Source organism: Oncorhynchus mykiss, chromosome 4 (genome assembly GCF_057628025.1).
Source record: "Oncorhynchus mykiss isolate SJ-2025 chromosome 4, ASM5762802v1, whole genome shotgun sequence".
In the NCBI taxonomy this organism is placed as follows: Eukaryota; Metazoa; Chordata; class Actinopteri; order Salmoniformes; family Salmonidae; genus Oncorhynchus; species Oncorhynchus mykiss.
The window spans coordinates 24,717,617-24,734,030 of record NC_143025.1 but is presented as its reverse complement, the minus strand read 5'-3'; the positions used below and the strand labels follow the sequence as shown (position 1 = coordinate 24,734,030).

General features: G+C 42.2%; 1 protein-coding gene across 4 annotated transcripts in view; it reads left to right on the top strand.

The window, feature by feature from the left end:
- LOC110521562 (FAS-associated factor 1) overlaps positions 1-16,414 on the top strand; it is an 88,712-nt gene that overhangs the window by 13,864 nt on the left and 58,434 nt on the right. For all 4 annotated transcript variants that reach the window (XM_021599186.3, XM_021599185.3, XM_090231560.1 and 1 more), the window contains 4 exons: positions 3,682-3,917; positions 4,442-4,533; positions 4,742-4,833; positions 9,390-9,495. In XM_021599186.3, the coding sequence (XP_021454861.3) occupies positions 3,682-3,917; positions 4,442-4,533; positions 4,742-4,833; positions 9,390-9,495 (526 nt within the window). The remainder of the gene's footprint in view (positions 1-3,681; positions 3,918-4,441; positions 4,534-4,741; positions 4,834-9,389; positions 9,496-16,414) is intronic.

Below are 16,414 nucleotides of genomic sequence, written 5' to 3'. Positions count from 1 at the left end.
GTTTCACTCTTAAACATTTACTAGGTAAGGGTGGATTACCTCAAACTGGCAATTTTGTTTTCTGAACCATTTTGTGGAGCCCAACGTTTAGAGAATGTGGCAGTAATTCTAATCCGCCTCACAACCGCAGATGACGGGGTGTTTCTCGATATGCATACTAACGTGTGGCACACCAAGTGTATTATCCATGTATGGTGTTATGTGGGTGAACGGTTTTCTGTTGTAGGGCTGGGCAATAAATCGAATGCATGTTTTTCCTGTATTGCAGGAATTGAGATTTTGTTAATTTCCATTTTTATGATCCTTTGTCCGCTTGTTCTCATGTTGTATTTTTGGTCTCTTCTCCTTCGCTCCTTCTGTGCTGTGTGCACTGTCCCATTTACACCAGAGATCTGTAAATAATGACGCGTCTCCGCCCTAAATGATAGTCAGGAAGGGAGGCGACAAGCTTAGGTCCAAAATAAGCCCATAGAAATGCATCATGAATTGGAAACGCTGCATGAGGCAAATTGTGGTAACAGCAGATGCTGGCTGGTTTTCTGATTCACGCCCCTACCTTTTTTTTTGACTGATTTCCTTATATGAACTTTAACTTATTGCATTTTGTGCCTTTAAAAAAAAATGTTGTTTAGTATACAAGGTCAGTTGTGCAGGTATCTGGAATACAGGTGTTTGGCCACGTGCCCTTTGAGGGTTTGACCCTTGATTATTGCCAACAGCCTCTGCTCTTCTTGAACACAATTTTCTACCTGCCCATCTGTTTCTATCTCTCCCTCTCTCTCTGCCCTTCCACCTATGATGGTATGCCTAATTTCTGGCTGTGGGTGTATCCAAGCCTGACCTATGTCTTCTGTTTACGGTATGATGACTGTTTGTAACAGTTTTCAACGTGGCCTCAGAATCCCAACGTCTTTAACCTTTTGGTATTGTAATCAGGTGGGATAAATGCACTCTTTGTGCAAGGCCTTGGCACCCTGCTCCCCCTCCCAGTGCGATATGTGCTGACCCCAGAGGAAAAGAGAAGCTTCTTTGTCTGGGTTGGGAGAGAGAAAATACATTATTTACTGCCATGTGGGACTAGGGCTCAGGGGAATTCAGGCCCTAGTCAGAGAGGGAGAGAAAGGCGTTTTGTGTCTCTGGTCTCTGCAACAAAAAAAAGACTGATTTTGCTCAGTGGAAGACAATTCAGCGTCTATAGGACCCTGCCCATATTATCCCGGGTGTGAAGCCTGTTTACACTGACTCTGAGACTATTTTTGTTGCGGCTGAGCGACCCTTATTGCCTTAGAAGGGGGTTGTGGGTATTCTTATTTTTTTGGCACGCTCCAGTTTTTTGGGTATTTTTTGTGGTTTAGGCTACTTAAAATGAAATGTGATGCTTTCCTTCAACATTTCCATGCATTGTGATACCAAGTTTTTAATCATCACGTTCCATATGTGGAATAAGAATAATGCTGTATTTTGGTGGTTGAAACGAAACAAAAGACTCCGTGATGCTCTGTTGGTCTACATCAGTGGTATTCAAAGTTGTGGTCGAGACCTCACTAGGGAATGGCAGTGGAGTTTTACTACACATTTTTTTTAAGACTACATATTCTTATGAAATGGGATACAAATGTTATTGAAAAATAATTAGAACCATTTTATTGAGTAAATGTAGGTATTGGTTCTCTTAGAGTTGAATGTGTAATGAATTTAAAGTTATTTGTTGTTGTGGATATCAAAATGTACAGCTTTGAAGGTTGTCATTATTTACAGTGCCTTGCGAAAGTATTCGGCCCCCTTGAACTTTGCGACCTTTTGACACATTTCAGGCTTCAAACATAAAGATGTAAAACTGTATTTTTTTGTGAAGAATCAACAACCAGTAGGACACAATCATGAAGTGGAACGACATTTATTGGATATTTCAAACTTTTTTAACAAATCAAAAACTGAAAAATTGGGCGTGCAAAATTATTCAGCCCCCTTAAGTTAATACTTTGTAGCGCCACCTTTTGCTGCGATTACAGCTGTAAGTCGCTTGGGGTATGTCTATCAGTTTTGCTGACTGACATTTTTTCCCATTCCTCCTTGCAAAACAGCTCGAGCTCAGTGAGGTTGGATGGAGAGCATTTGTGAACAGCAGTTTTCAGTTCTTTCCACAGATTCTCGATTGGATTCAGGTCTGGACTTTGACTTGGCCATTCTAACACCTGGATATGTTTATTTTTGAACCATTCCATTGTAGATTTTGCTTTATGTTTTGGATCATTGTCTTGTTGGAAGACAAATCTCCGTCCCAGTCTCAGGTCTTTTGCAGACTCCATCAGGTTTTCATCCAGAATGGTCCTGTATTTGGCTCCATCCATCTTCCCATCAATTTTAACCATCTTCCCTGTCCCTGCTGAAGAAAAGCAGGCCCAAACCATGATGCTGCCACCACCATGTTTGACAGTGGGGATGGTGCGTTCAGGGTGATGAGCTGTGTTGCTTTTACACCAAACATAACGTTTTGCATTGTTGCCAAAAAGTTCAATTTTGGTTTCATCTGACCAGAGCACCTTCTTCCACATGTTTGGTGTGTCTCCCAGGTGGCTTGTGGCAAACTTTAACCGACACTTTTTATGGATATCTTTAAGAAATGTCTTTCTTCTTGCCACTCTTCCATAAAGGCCAGATTTGTGCAATATACGACTGATTGTTGTCCTATGGACAGAGTCTCCCACCTCAGCTGTAGATCTCTGCAGTTCATCCAGAGTGATCATGGGCCTCTTGGCTGCATCTCTGATCAGTCTTCTCCTTGTATGAGCTGAAAGTTTAGAGGGACGGCCAGGTCTTGGTAGATTTGCAGTGGTCTGATACTCCTTCCATTTCAATATTATCGCTTGCACAGTGCTCCTTGGGATGTTTAAAGCTTGGGAAATATTTTTGTATCCAAATCCGGCTTTAAACTTCTTCACAACAGTATCTCGGACCTGCCTGGTGTATTCCTTGTTCTTCATGATGCTCTCTGCGCTTTTAACGGACCTCTGAGACTATCACAGTGCAGGTGCATTTATACGGAGACTTGATTACACACAGGTGGATTGTATTTATCATCATTAGTCATTTAGGTCAACATTGGATCATTCAGAGATCCTCACTGAACTTCTGGAGAGAGTTTGCTGCACTGAAAGTAAAGGGGCTGAATAATTTTGCACGCCCAATTTTTCAGTGTTTGATTTGTTAAAAAAGTTTGAAATATCCAATAAATGTCGTTCCACTTCATGATTGTGTCCCACTTGTTGTTGATTCTTCACAAAAAAATAGTTTTATATCTTTATGTTTGAAGCCTGAAATGTGTCAAAAGGTCGCAAAGTTCAAGGGGGCCGAATACTTTCGCAAGGCACTGTATATATATTTTTAATCTCACCTTTATTTAACCAGGTAGGCCAGTTGAGAGCAAGTTCTCATTTATAACTGCGACCTGGCCAAGATGAAGCAAAGCAGTGTGACAAAAAACAGAGTTACACATAGGATAAACAGAAGTACAGTTAATAACACAATAGAAAATCTGTATACAGTATGTGTAAATGGAGTAAGGAGGTAAGGGGGGGGGGGGGGGGATGGGATGGGATGGTGTCCCCGCTGATCAAGTATTAATACTACTGCTCTACATGATGCTTCGTCTGACCCTTTGCCAACTGTCTGAACCCACAGTAACTTATCCAGCGTGGCATCCCAGGCCAACATCTATGGAACTCGCAGCCAAGCAGCACCAGCGGCTCCACCAGCGGCTCCAGCAGCATCCTCCTCGTCTTCCTCGTCTTCCTCAGCCTTCTGCCCCGCCCTCCCCTCCCGACACATTGTGGAGCGACAGCCACGCATGCTCAACTTCCGCGTGGAGTACCGCCAGCGCACTGTGGAAGTGGTCATAGAGGAGGGCAGCGTAATCGGTGAGGCGACCCTCTCACCATAGACTACTCATACTATGGTTCCTACACTAACATTCCACTATGGGCCTACACATCACATACCCTTTCTGCTTGCTTACTCTGAGGCAATGTGGTGTTACTAAGAACTGAAAATATTGTAATTTCCTGGTAAAAGGAGTGATGTTGGTCAAATTAACTTCACACTAATGTATAGTGCTTTAGTTTTTAGACTTTAATCCCTTTCTCAGAATCTAGACACTTGTAACCAGTATTGGAACAGTTTCTGTTGTGAAGATAATAGTATTAAGAAGTCTGTTTTTACCCAAATTAATGTGTTGCTTGTAAGGGGAAAATTGTCTAAAAATGATTAATTAAGCATATATTTGCGCCCTCATGACAGAAAATACACATAATGAATTCGGTATTTTGACTGCATTAAAAACTTATTTGGGTTATTTTGTGTAACCTGTATTTTACTGCCATCTAATGGTGAACTGCTGTTGCAATTACATTAGGTATTTCTTCCCTTTATTTTATCTTTGTAGGGGAGATTAAACAGATTCTTGAGACAGAGCTTCAGGTCCCCGTATCAAAAATGCAGTTGAAGGGTTGGAAGAGTGGAGACCTATCTGACAGTGTGAGTATTGCCCTCAAAATAAGATTTATTTCGATAATGGAATGCCTCTTCAAATGAGCATGTTTAAACCATCTCTTTGCACCATTTTTAGCTTTATCTTAATTTATTTTTCACACATCGGAGTAATTTTCACATGTCACCCACACCCATCTAGGGGGGGATAGATGCAGTACTGCTGTGCATTATTCATTTGTCCCTATGTCCTCAGATCGTTCTGCAAAGTTTACACTTGCCAAAGAACAACAGCCTGTATGTGCTGACCCCAGAGATCACCCCCACTGCAAGCACCAGCCAAAACAGGTAACTAACTTCACTCACTCTTTGTTTTCAGTCATGTAATCTGTAGCAGGATTGTTGTAGAATAGGCCTACCCTCACTGTTGGAGATACCATCCCAGCAAAAGCATTATTGCCTCTTTAAAAAATAAAATAAAAAATAGACACTGCCACTTTTTCTGATATGGAAATATGCTGTAGCATTGCCTGTTAGTGTTGCCCACATTTTAAAGGACTGGTTTATCAACAGGATTGCAACACTTTGCCAACCAGAGGCGTTTATATACATGTTGAACACTAGATGGCACTATATACCTAATAATGGTAAAATTGTTTCTGGACCATATACCATCCATTAATATTATACCATAGATTTCAATGTGATTGGAATATTTTACGAATATATTTTACCCTTGTGCACAGAAGGTTTCTGTCATTTATTTTGACATTTAAAATGAAAGGCTACTGCAATAGTCTCTGTAGTGTAAATAATGGTTTTCATAGCTGTATTTGTAACCATTTCAGAGCTTTTATTTAGTTATTTTCCTATACCAATAGTAAAGCAGTCTTTCACTTATGTAATATCAAGAGACATTTGAGATTCATTGCGGGGGAACCATTAAGCCACTCTAGAAGGTCATTCTACCAAGCTGTATGAATCCAAGGAGGTTTTAACAACCTTTCCATCTGAAATGTCAAACTACTCATCATTGAGCTGTAATCCCATCACAAAGGCTGGTTTTGTGTCCGATCTGATTTCTCATCTGTATCAGCCAGGTAAAGTTCATACTAATAAGGAAATCCCACCCGTGGTGATAATACTCTCTGGTGCACCTGCTTGCCAGCGTGGCACCAACCAATAAGGATGGTCAGGATTTGGTTGAACACTTATACAATCTTTATCTGAGCATACTTTAACAACATCAGATTTAACCAAATGTAGAAAGAGAAGCGTGTGAAAGGCAAGGTACTATAGTATTGATTCTGTAATTGTTGATGAGATGTAGTGCTGTTGGTGTTTGTCAGTGGTCTGTTGTAACAGGAGGGGATGGATCTGTGTAATTATCTTTGTTGATTAGGGAGGCAGTCGGGGCCTAGTGGGGTTGCTGAGGAGATGGACACCTGGCACTGCCATGCATTATGAAGAGCCAGTCCGGCTCTACAGCAGTCACTGTGCACCGACGTGTGTCGGACAGGAGGACAACAGTCACATTACAACTGGTCTCATGTTTCTTCCTCCTGTGTTTCTCTCCGAACACGTTGAATCAGACGCAGAGAGACTGGCAGATACTGGCATGGGTCAAGTATTGCAATGCCTTGTTTGGATACAGTTTTGTAATATCTCTCAGATATTTAGGGGGTTGATATCCAGAAAGAAAGAATGCTGCTGCTGCCGTTGGCTGTGCTGCTTTGATAACCAGTAAGTAGAGGTTTGACTGTGTAGGATGCAGCTAATGGCCATTTTTTGGATAACTGCGCAAACTGCTGTGTCTCTTAGTGGCACAATTTCCAATTTTCTGAGTGCTATAGCTATAATGTTCAGTGTTAGGAGCTCATTATCTTCCATAAACTATTTTGGTGGTGTGTTGGGGAGTTAGCGGGGGTGTGTGGCGACCCTGTTGTCATCTTTGCTGCTGAGAGAGGATGACGATCACACTTCTCAAAGGAGCAGGCCTCCTGCAGGGAGGGCAGGCAAGCCGTTAGCACAGCAGCATTAAAAATAACCTTCGCAGCGCAGTCACCGAGTTGCTAGTCTGCTGCTGTCAGAGAGCTGCCATTCCCACCGCTCTGCCAAACCCTGTATTAGGCCTAATACTGTACCTGCTGAAACGGGAGACTGACTAGGCTGACATGGCACTACTAGCAGAGCTACCTTGGTACTACCTTTTTTTATATCACACAGTGAACAAACAAGACATATACTTATACTGAGGAGGGTACATTCAAGCCTGCGTAACTCTAATTGAAATTAGACTTTGTGGTAGGTAGCACGCTGGAAAGCCAATGAAAGAAAGTAGAAGTTGGAATAAATTGCGTGCTTGTTTTTTGGCATTAACACTTTTTTTATTTTTTATATTACTACTTAACTGTTTTAAGTTGTGGAAGGCAATTATATTTGGTGGTTTATTTATTCATTAATAATCAAATTGTCTACATACTGGAATAGACCATCTAGTATTTAGTACTTCACTAATATGAACGTATGTCCATATTTAATCTACTCATTGCTTGAGTTTAAAACCTAACATTTTACTTCTGATTAAGTTCCTAGCCCTTTGTAATAATTGGGTGCGGTTTCTGAAAATGGGACATAACTTAACAAATACAAGCCACAGTAGGCAATTACTTCTAAGCCGATCTCTGCACACATTAACCAAACAAACCAGTCAAATAGTTATCCATATCATCAGGCCCACTCATTTGAATCCTGTGTTTGATAATAAATAAATTGGAGACTTCTGTCAAGCTCTCACTCAAAGTTAGTTACAAATATCTACTCCTGAGCCAAACAAACGTTTCCCGGTGTTTCCCGGTGTCTGTTGACTGACTGGATATAGGAGGGTTTCTAGATGGAGCTAATCTCTTGCATAAATAATGTAGGGTGATGAATATTTTAATGTGACTCATCTATTTCTGTTGCTTCCAGGAAGTGTGTTTATTGAAGGTTATTTTAATTTGAACTCAATGTGAAATACAAATGCATCATTAGACATTTGGTATTTATTTGCCAGGTCCCTCCCTCCCCAGTCTGTTAACCCCTCAGAGATACTCATGCCTCAGATGCTGGCTGGCCAAAAGCATTGGAAACTATTAACAATTGGTATGCTGATTAGTCTTGAGACAAAATGGCAGACCAAGACACGCAATCTCCCATTATCTGGCATATTTCCCTTTTTGTGGAGGTAGGATGGTAATGCATGTCTGTCTGCCTGTAGTTTTGACCTCTTTAGCTCATATGTTACAGATGAGATGGTCAGTGTGTGTGTATTGTGATGTTCTGAAGTGAAGGAAAAAGTGTGTGTGTGTCTGCCAGGGTTAGTTTAATAAGTTCTGTGTGTCTGCTCTGTGCCTAGGGACCCTCAATGAATCAAGGAGGCTTATCTCAAAATGAAACCAATCTGTTGAGACTCCTCCTCTTCCAAAACGGTTTATTTTCTGTCTATAAATCTAAGTGACATTTTACTCAGCGCACCTCATGCCATGTCAAGTACTCCTGAGAGGACGGAGCCTGGCCCGGTGTATCCATGTATAGAGTGCACTGACTGCTGAAGCAAACACTTACGTAACCCTTAAGCCCTCACAGCAGGACAGCCTGATGGGAGTCAAGTGTAGAGAAAACAGAGAGCTGAAAGCACTTTGTTGAGTCGGTAGTATGACCCCAGAAGCAAAGATATTAATTCTCCACCGTAGGTTCCATAGATATTTTATCTCAATACGACTGACTTGCAGGAAGCCAAATAGCTAAGTTAGATAAGACAAATCCCTCACAGTATGGACCACATAGTCTGCTCATGTTTACTGTGTAAAGCCATAAGTCACTATTATTTTTTATTGCGGTCTTCACAACGGCTTATGATAACGCTACAACCCAGCTACCCACTTTTCTCTTTCGCGTTTTAGTCTGCCAGCAACAATCAGGACTGTGTCCAAACAAATCATGCCGATATTAGTTCGATCCCCTGTGTGAGTCTCTATCTCTCTCTCTCTTCTCGCCCCCTCTCTCTCTCCCTCTCTCTGCTCAACTCATTACATATGCATCCAGTCCTTCCACACCACACATTTTCAATCTTCCCGGTTAGCTACAACAAACATAACATTTACATATTGATATCGTAGTTTTAGTCAATGTAAATATGCCGTCATTATAGTACATTTGAGCTTCTGTTAACATAAGCTGGTCCAGATCTGCGCAGATTAAGGCAGTGCTTGCATAATTAATGTGTGCTACATATTAATTCTGACTCTCCTCTTCCTCCTCACTTGGATTTGAGCTCTGATTAACTGCCTGGCTTGAACTAAGCTCCCAATTCATATTCACGAACACAGACTGAGCGTTTGCTCAAACCGCTACTTAACCTCAACATTTATTATTAGGGAAGCTTCCAAAACTTGAAGCTCTCTGTGAAGCACACAAAGTATCTCCCTCTTATGCTGCACATATCCTCAGTCATTGCTCAAAACGGCTGTTTGCCCTTAAAACCCACTGGCCAATGTATAGGTGCAGAGAAAAGACCCTCTGACAAATCAATACATGCTCTTGACTTCCAGACCAGCCATGTGTTGTTGGGGCTGTGAACAGGCTGTGTGTGGGATGTCACTGATGTGGCCCCGTGTCCTGGCCACCCCATGCTGGGTCAGGGAGCAGTCTAGCAGGCTGCTGGGGTCTGTTGAGCAGCAGAGGAACCCAGCACCAGGCAAGGCCTGCCTGGACAGAGACCGAGGAGTGGGCACGAGCCCCAGGGGAGACGCAGGGAGCCACGTCACTGCAGGGATAAGTGTCTGACAAGTCTTTGCTTGTTCTCTGCTTGACTCTGTTTAAAAAAATATATAAAAAAAAAAAATGTATTCCTCCCTCTCCAGCGTCCTCCAGGAGTCGTTAAATCAGAACTTCCTGCTCGTCATCAGCCACCGTGAAGCCCAGAGAGACTACAACCTCAACTTCCCCGGCAGTCGAACCATACAGGAGGTGGGTCTCCCTCTCTCTACACATAATGTCCTGTCAGTACTAGACGGGCCTCAAGATATGGCCTTCTACCAGTAGGATAGTTGTAAGGTTTCATAATATTACACTTCTTAGAAAACATAACTGCCATCACTGAGTAGGAACATTTTTAATATTTGAATTTACTCTACAATTGCGATTGCAGTTATCGTTTATTACCAAGTTTTGCTCAGACATGTTGCTACAATAGGAATGAATATCAATATTCGTCAAGAATGCTGAAGTTTACACAATTGTTCTAACAGCTGTGGTGCATTGCGTGCTTGCGGCGGCACCTCAACAGAGGACAGGTAGAGAATTTTTTTCTAGATCTATCCATCAGGTCCACAGTGCCAGAGACTGTCTAAATGGCTTAACGCTGTTTGATCTGAGGACAAATTGGCATTTGCAGGCAACTTTGTGGGAAATGTGTTTGTGTAGTGGGGGCAGGGAATGGGGCCTGCTCATTTTCTCTATCTGAAACCAAACACTGGATTTGGTAGCAGATGATGAAATATTCATACTAGGACCACCAGCTGCGTATTTGCCCTTTCTCTTATGACAGTCTTAGCTACAGCTCGATTTGAGGGTTGAAGGGGGTTGGGTGGGTGGACTGCCATGTAGACAACACCATCATCAGTGCATCAGTTGCTCTCTTCATCCGTTGCAGCTTTATCCTCAAGTGTTTTCACTTAAAGTGAGCTCAGAGAACCAAAACTGTGTTCTATTATGAGGATGCACCTCTTCCTCCTGTTTTAATAGCGTATACAGATAGAGATGAAATGCCTCCATTAATTATTAATGGCAGGAAGTCTCGTCCACGTTGAGTGTAACAAGCTCCCCATGGACTGACGGTGTCACTGAAATCCCTCCTCTCCAATGCGATCGATGCTGGGGTACATGGCATACTCAAGGAGTAGCCTCCTTTTGAAGTTTGAATCGGATCATACTCAAGTACAACTGTATCACCATTGTGGTAGAGTTATTTTCATGTTGTTCTGCACATGTCAATGGCAGCATTTTGCTGCTGGTGACTCTAGCGATGCCAAAGTGCCAGTGATTGGTTATTGTTTCTGTCTCTCATAATTAGCCAAACTGCAGACAGACAGTATTGTTGTGTGGTGCTGGTGCATCAGTTAGATTGGTTTCCTAGGTCCCAGCATCCCCTGCTCTCAGTGCTGCCGCCTGTATGGCGCTGGTGACCATTACTGTAATCAGCCTACTTTACGGGTTTGTAATGGTGCTAATTGAAGAGATTAATACAGCAGTGGCGGAGTGGGGGCGGCCTCTCCCCTTCCTCAGGCAGATGGTTTTGATGAGCGCCCACTGTGAACCTTAAGTGTTTCTGCTGGGATTACAAACACTGAGGAGGGGTCCCTGTTGTGAAGAGGGGTGTGAGGGGGAAAAGAAAGGAGGAAGAGGGCTGGTAGCTTGGTGGGGGAGCTGGAAAGGGGACAAAGCGAATTCAAACAGGCCTCCATGTCCTCATGCAAGCTTGTCTTTAGGCATTCTGTTGCCTCAAAAGAGAAAATGAGGCCCAGCACCTTTACCCCTGTACTACTATCTGTGGTTCACTGCTTGTTGGGCACTTATTTACTGTTTGGTCAATGTTTTTTTTTTTTTTTTGCATCAATTTGTAGAACATAAGGCAGAATGCAGGTGATGGTTCAACAACTAGTGTGATCGTTACAGGTGGAAAGCTGCTATTTGTATCGACAAGTGCCAGGCCTAAATAACATCAAAGGGTTTTGGAATACTTTACAAAATTCAATTATTAAAGTAAGTAGTTCAGGGAATGATGTAGTTTTGTTCGTCTATATTAATTTACTTGCCAAGTGAAAGTTCTAAGGGATTGTATTGCGGTTATGATGGAGATCTGAAACACCAAATAAGAACGCAACAAAGAAGCAACACCATATTCAAAGATGCTGGCCACTCCCATTTGCCCATTCAGTCCCCAACACCGCCACATATGGAGTCCACTGCAAACCATCTCCCCCCCATCCACTTTTGTCTTAGTTGAAGATCAGCCAATGGTGTCTGCTTGTGCATATTAATGGGGAGAGAGTCCTGTCCTCTTGTTTGTCTTTTCCAAAAGCTCTGGCTTTGCCTTGTGGCTCCCAGGGAACAGCTCCCCTCGCTCGCCACAGTTCGGCCTCGGGGCTTGGGCTCTGATTGGCATTCCCAGCCAAAATGTGGGGGTACGCTAAGCTGGAGAGCAAATGTTTGCCAGGAAAGTGGCGGGTAGAATAGGGGTGGCCGACGGGTCTGGAGTGTCCGTGACCAGACGAGTTGTCCGGGGGATTTCTCCAGCCCCTGCCGTTTCTACTCTGCAGCTGGAGAGATGAACGGAGGACAAAAAAGAAAGAGGGAGAGATGGAGATGGAGAGACTGAAAGAAAGGCATCTGGTGCTGGAGAGCTTGTGACTGTTTAACGGCAACCTTTTCTTCTCTTTGATTTTGCTCCAGCCAAGGATTACTAGTACTTGGCATTAAGAATGATTAGATCATTAATGTTTCTGTGTATATCGCCCCAAGCACTGTGATATCGAGGACATGCTGGTCTCAGCCTTAACAGCAGGGAAGGGACATTCTTTATGTTATGTTATTAACACTTTTTTAAGATATGTGTAATTACAGTGGATAATTCATTTTCAATCTGTCCTGACAAAGTAGGCTATGTAAATGACACAGCCGCAAAGCATTTGTGACATTAAACAATTTTTTTGCATTGTCTGCCGGTCTTTTACTGCTATTAACTTTTTATAGGAACAACTCTCTGGTTATTACTCCATACATAAAGGAGTTTAGGCTATTAGGCTATATGTTGAAGGTGCAATATGCAGAAGTCGCTCAGCCATTCCCTGGTTGCTAGAATTCTAATAGTTTGCCTAATTTCTGTTTGTGACAAAACAAGAAATGTTTATGTTGAGAATCATTGTACCATTTTAATACTGCTGTGAAATATCTTGTCAATAACCAAAAATACTGTATTTTCAGCTGTTTGACACTGGTGTCCAAAACTGAAAGTACAAGAGGCAAAAACGAAACTAAAGAACGGGAAGCATAGAAATGGCGCACACAGAATAGATCTACCGCTTCTTAGACTTGCTTTCAATGCGAGTGACAGATCTATAACTCACTTTTCTAAGTGACTTTGGTCGTCAACCAAAAAGTGAAATATTGCAGCTTTTAAGAAATAGTACAACTTGTCTGTTATATTATGAAGTATAATCTGTAACAATTAACCGATATGCATCGGCCCCCGATTCAAATGTTTAAGATACGACCCCATCGGTCCCCAGACGTTTAACATTTCCAAATGTAGCATCAGTCATAAAATTAATTCAAATGTTAAGAATGGCTGATTCACTTAAATCTTCAGCTCATACTACTTTCTGCCTTCCGAAAATACCTTTTTTTTTTTATTTACATTTTTTACAACTGATGCATCCTCTACTTGAGTCGAATTTAGCATGTAACTGTGACAGTCATTGATCTACAAGTCATTTTGCATGCCGAACAACCCAAGAGAACATGTAGCTTGGTCAAACTGTGCACTGTGCCCAGCTTTGCGAGCTGAGCAACGCGAGGTAGGCGGCCTGTGCCTGATCTTGCACATCTGCGTAGCACATTCAGCATTCAAATGGTGAAATGGCTTGCGCGATATTAGGCTTTATTAGTTGAGTGACAACCTATGCAATTTGCTAGGTTATTGTTATCTATGCACAGTTGAAAATTTTGATTTTACCAGAATAAAAGTAAGCTACCGGAGACAACTCTTATCTGGCTTGACCTGCTGAACGGGGTTTACAATGATTTTTATTTCCATTGTTCAGGTGGGGGGGACATAAAACAGGCTACATTGCCACCCGAATGAATGTGTTGGACACCATCCCACTCCAGCCATTCCCACGAGCTTGTCCTCTCCAGTTAACGTGCCGCAAACCTTGTGTGCTAATAATCTGGTCAAATCAGACCCGACTCAAACTGCTCTTGAAAGTGAATAAAATTCTCTGAAAGACAGGGGGCAGCATTAGACAGCACTGTTATCAGTGTGTTAATATCACTGGCCCAACTAGTAACGGGATGGACTTTTAAAAACTTGATTGTTATTCAGTGTTGGTCAGCTGTAGTAATAGTAGAATGCTTTGGTGAAAGTACAACTTTTTTTTACTGAGTTGGGGGGGGGGAGGTTGTTAATGATCTCTAATTGGAATGCCCAGCAAAATACTAGTGTATATAGAGGTGACATGGTGAATTGTGAAAGGCCCAGTGGAGTCAATTGTTTTGTATTCTATTGTACAACAGCTGATGAAACCAACACTAAAACTGTTTTATTTTTTTATCTGGGTTATTTCCTGATTGTATTTTCAACTAGCAACTAATCTACACAGGTCCTTCTAATCAGCAGGTTTGCATGGCTGGGTGTTTCGGTTTAGGCAGTAAATTGGTTAATTAACCAAATAACAAAGAGTTACAAACCTTTCTGCCAAAAACAGTTTTCAGTTTTCCCCTCCCCACTCAGACCACTCCCAGACAGTCTTAGCAAAATTGTGGCTTAAATGTCTTAGCAAAAAACTTTAATTTTTTAAATGGACAACTGTTACAGTAAGGTATGTATGTTACCCAGAAATGATTTGATATTGATATAAAAAAGTCTGAATCGGTTCTTATTTTAATGTTGGTTCTATTTAGCCAGATATCAATAGTAGAGCCCGACCGATATATATTGACCGACATTATCGGCCGATATTAGCCTTTTACAGAAATATTTGTCAGTCTTTATTCCACAGATAAAGCGCCAATATTCTATATATACATAGAATGAAGAAATGTCTAATCATTTGCGGTCATTTTGAATCTTTCAATGGCTGCCTGAAGAGGGCGCTCTACGAGCAGCCCATTGAACATCATTCAGCCCATAAGTCACAACATGAATTCGTGGGCATGGTGGTTTGACTGATTAGCATGCCAGCGACAGTGTATTTGAATAAGTAAATAATCAATAGTACACTTCACAAAGTAAGCAGGCCTGTCCTCATCACATGCTCGCTGGGTTACAGTTAGCTGGCTAGCTAGCCAGCAATCTACTGTAGTTAGGCTTTTTCTAGCCAGCAAAGTAGTTAGCCTAGCTAGTAAGCAATCAATCTGTGCTACTTATATGCGACCTCTGGACTGGCGCCAATGTAAACAGACTCATCCTTGATACAAAAATAACACTTACTGTCTGGGCCTATTATGTTAGTGGGCTTATTTAGTTCGTTTTCTGAAACATGCAATCTGCAAAAAGCTAGACTAATCTGCGCCAATTATCATTTAGGCCATGTGCTTGCATTCATGTGTTAAGATTGTTAGCTAGCAGGCTGGCAAGCTCAATTAGAATATGTGACTAAAACCAGTGCAGTGAGCATTTTTGTGCATGAATGTTTTCAGTTATCAGCTAATTACTTTTGCAGTTGACTTGAAATACTTCGGAAAGTATTGAGACCCCTTGACTTTTTCCACATTTTGTTAGGTTACGGCCTTATTCTAAAATGAATTTTAAAAATATTCCCTCAATCTACACACAATACCCCATAATGACAAAGCAAAAACTGTTTTTTAGATATTGTTGCTAATTTATCAAAAACAAAAATATCAGATTTACATAAGTATTCAGACCCTTTACTCAGTACTTTGTTGAAGCACCTTTGGCAGCAATTACAACCTCGAGTCTTCTTGACGCTACAAGCTTGGCACACCTGTATTTGAGGAGTTTCTCCCATACTTCTCAGCAGATCCTCTCAAGCTCTCGGGTTGGATCGGGAGCATTGCTGCACAGCTATTTTCATGTCTCTGCAGAGATGTTTGATTATGTTCAAGTCCGGGCTCTGGCTGGGCCACTCAAGGACATTCAGAGACTTGTCCCAAAGCCACTCCTGCGTTGTCATGGCTGTGTGCTTAGGGTTGTTGTCCTGTTGGAAGGTGAACTTTCACCCCAGCCCGAGGTCCTGAGCGCTTTGGAGCAGGTTTTCATGAAGGATCTCTCTGTACTTTGCCCCCTTCATCTTTCCCTCGATCCTAACTAGTCTCCCAGTCCCTGCCGCTGAAAAACACCCCACGGCATGATTCTGCCACCACCATGCTTCACCGTAGGGATGGTGCCTGGTTTCCTCCAGACGTGATGCTTGGAATTCAGGCCAAGGAGTTGAATCATGGTTTCATCAGACCAGAGATTCTTGTTTGTTATGGTCTGAGAGTCCTTGAGGTGTCTTTTGGCAAACTCCAAGCGGGCTATCAAGTGCCTTTTACTGAGGGGCATCTGTCTGGCCACTCTACCATAAAGGCCTGATTGGTGGAGTGCTGCAGAGATGGCTGTCCTTCTGGAAGGTTCTCCCATTTCCACAGAGGAACTTTGGAGCTCTGTCAGAGTGACCATCGGATTCTTGGTCACCTCCCTGCCCAAGGCCCTTCCAGGATTGCGCAGTTTGGCTGGGCGGCCAGCTCTAGGATGAGTCTTGGTGGTTCCAAACTTCTTCCATTTAAGAATGATGGAGGCCACTGTGTTCTTGAGGACCTTCAATGCTGCAGAAATGTTTTGGTACCCTTCCCCAGATCTGTGCCTCGACACAATCCTGTTTTGGAGATCTACGGACAATTCCTTCAACCTCATGGCTTTGTTTTTACTCTGACATGCACTGTCAACTGTGGGACCTTATAAAGGTGGACCTTTTACCACAGGTGGCGTCCAAGTTGTAGAAACATCTCAAGGATGATCAATGGAAACAGGATGCAGCAGAGCTCAATTTAAAATCTCACAGCCAAAAGTCTGAATACTTTAAAATATATATATATATATTTTTTCATGCATTTGTAGAAATGTCAAACCTTTTCGCTTTGTCATTATGGGGTATTGTGTGTA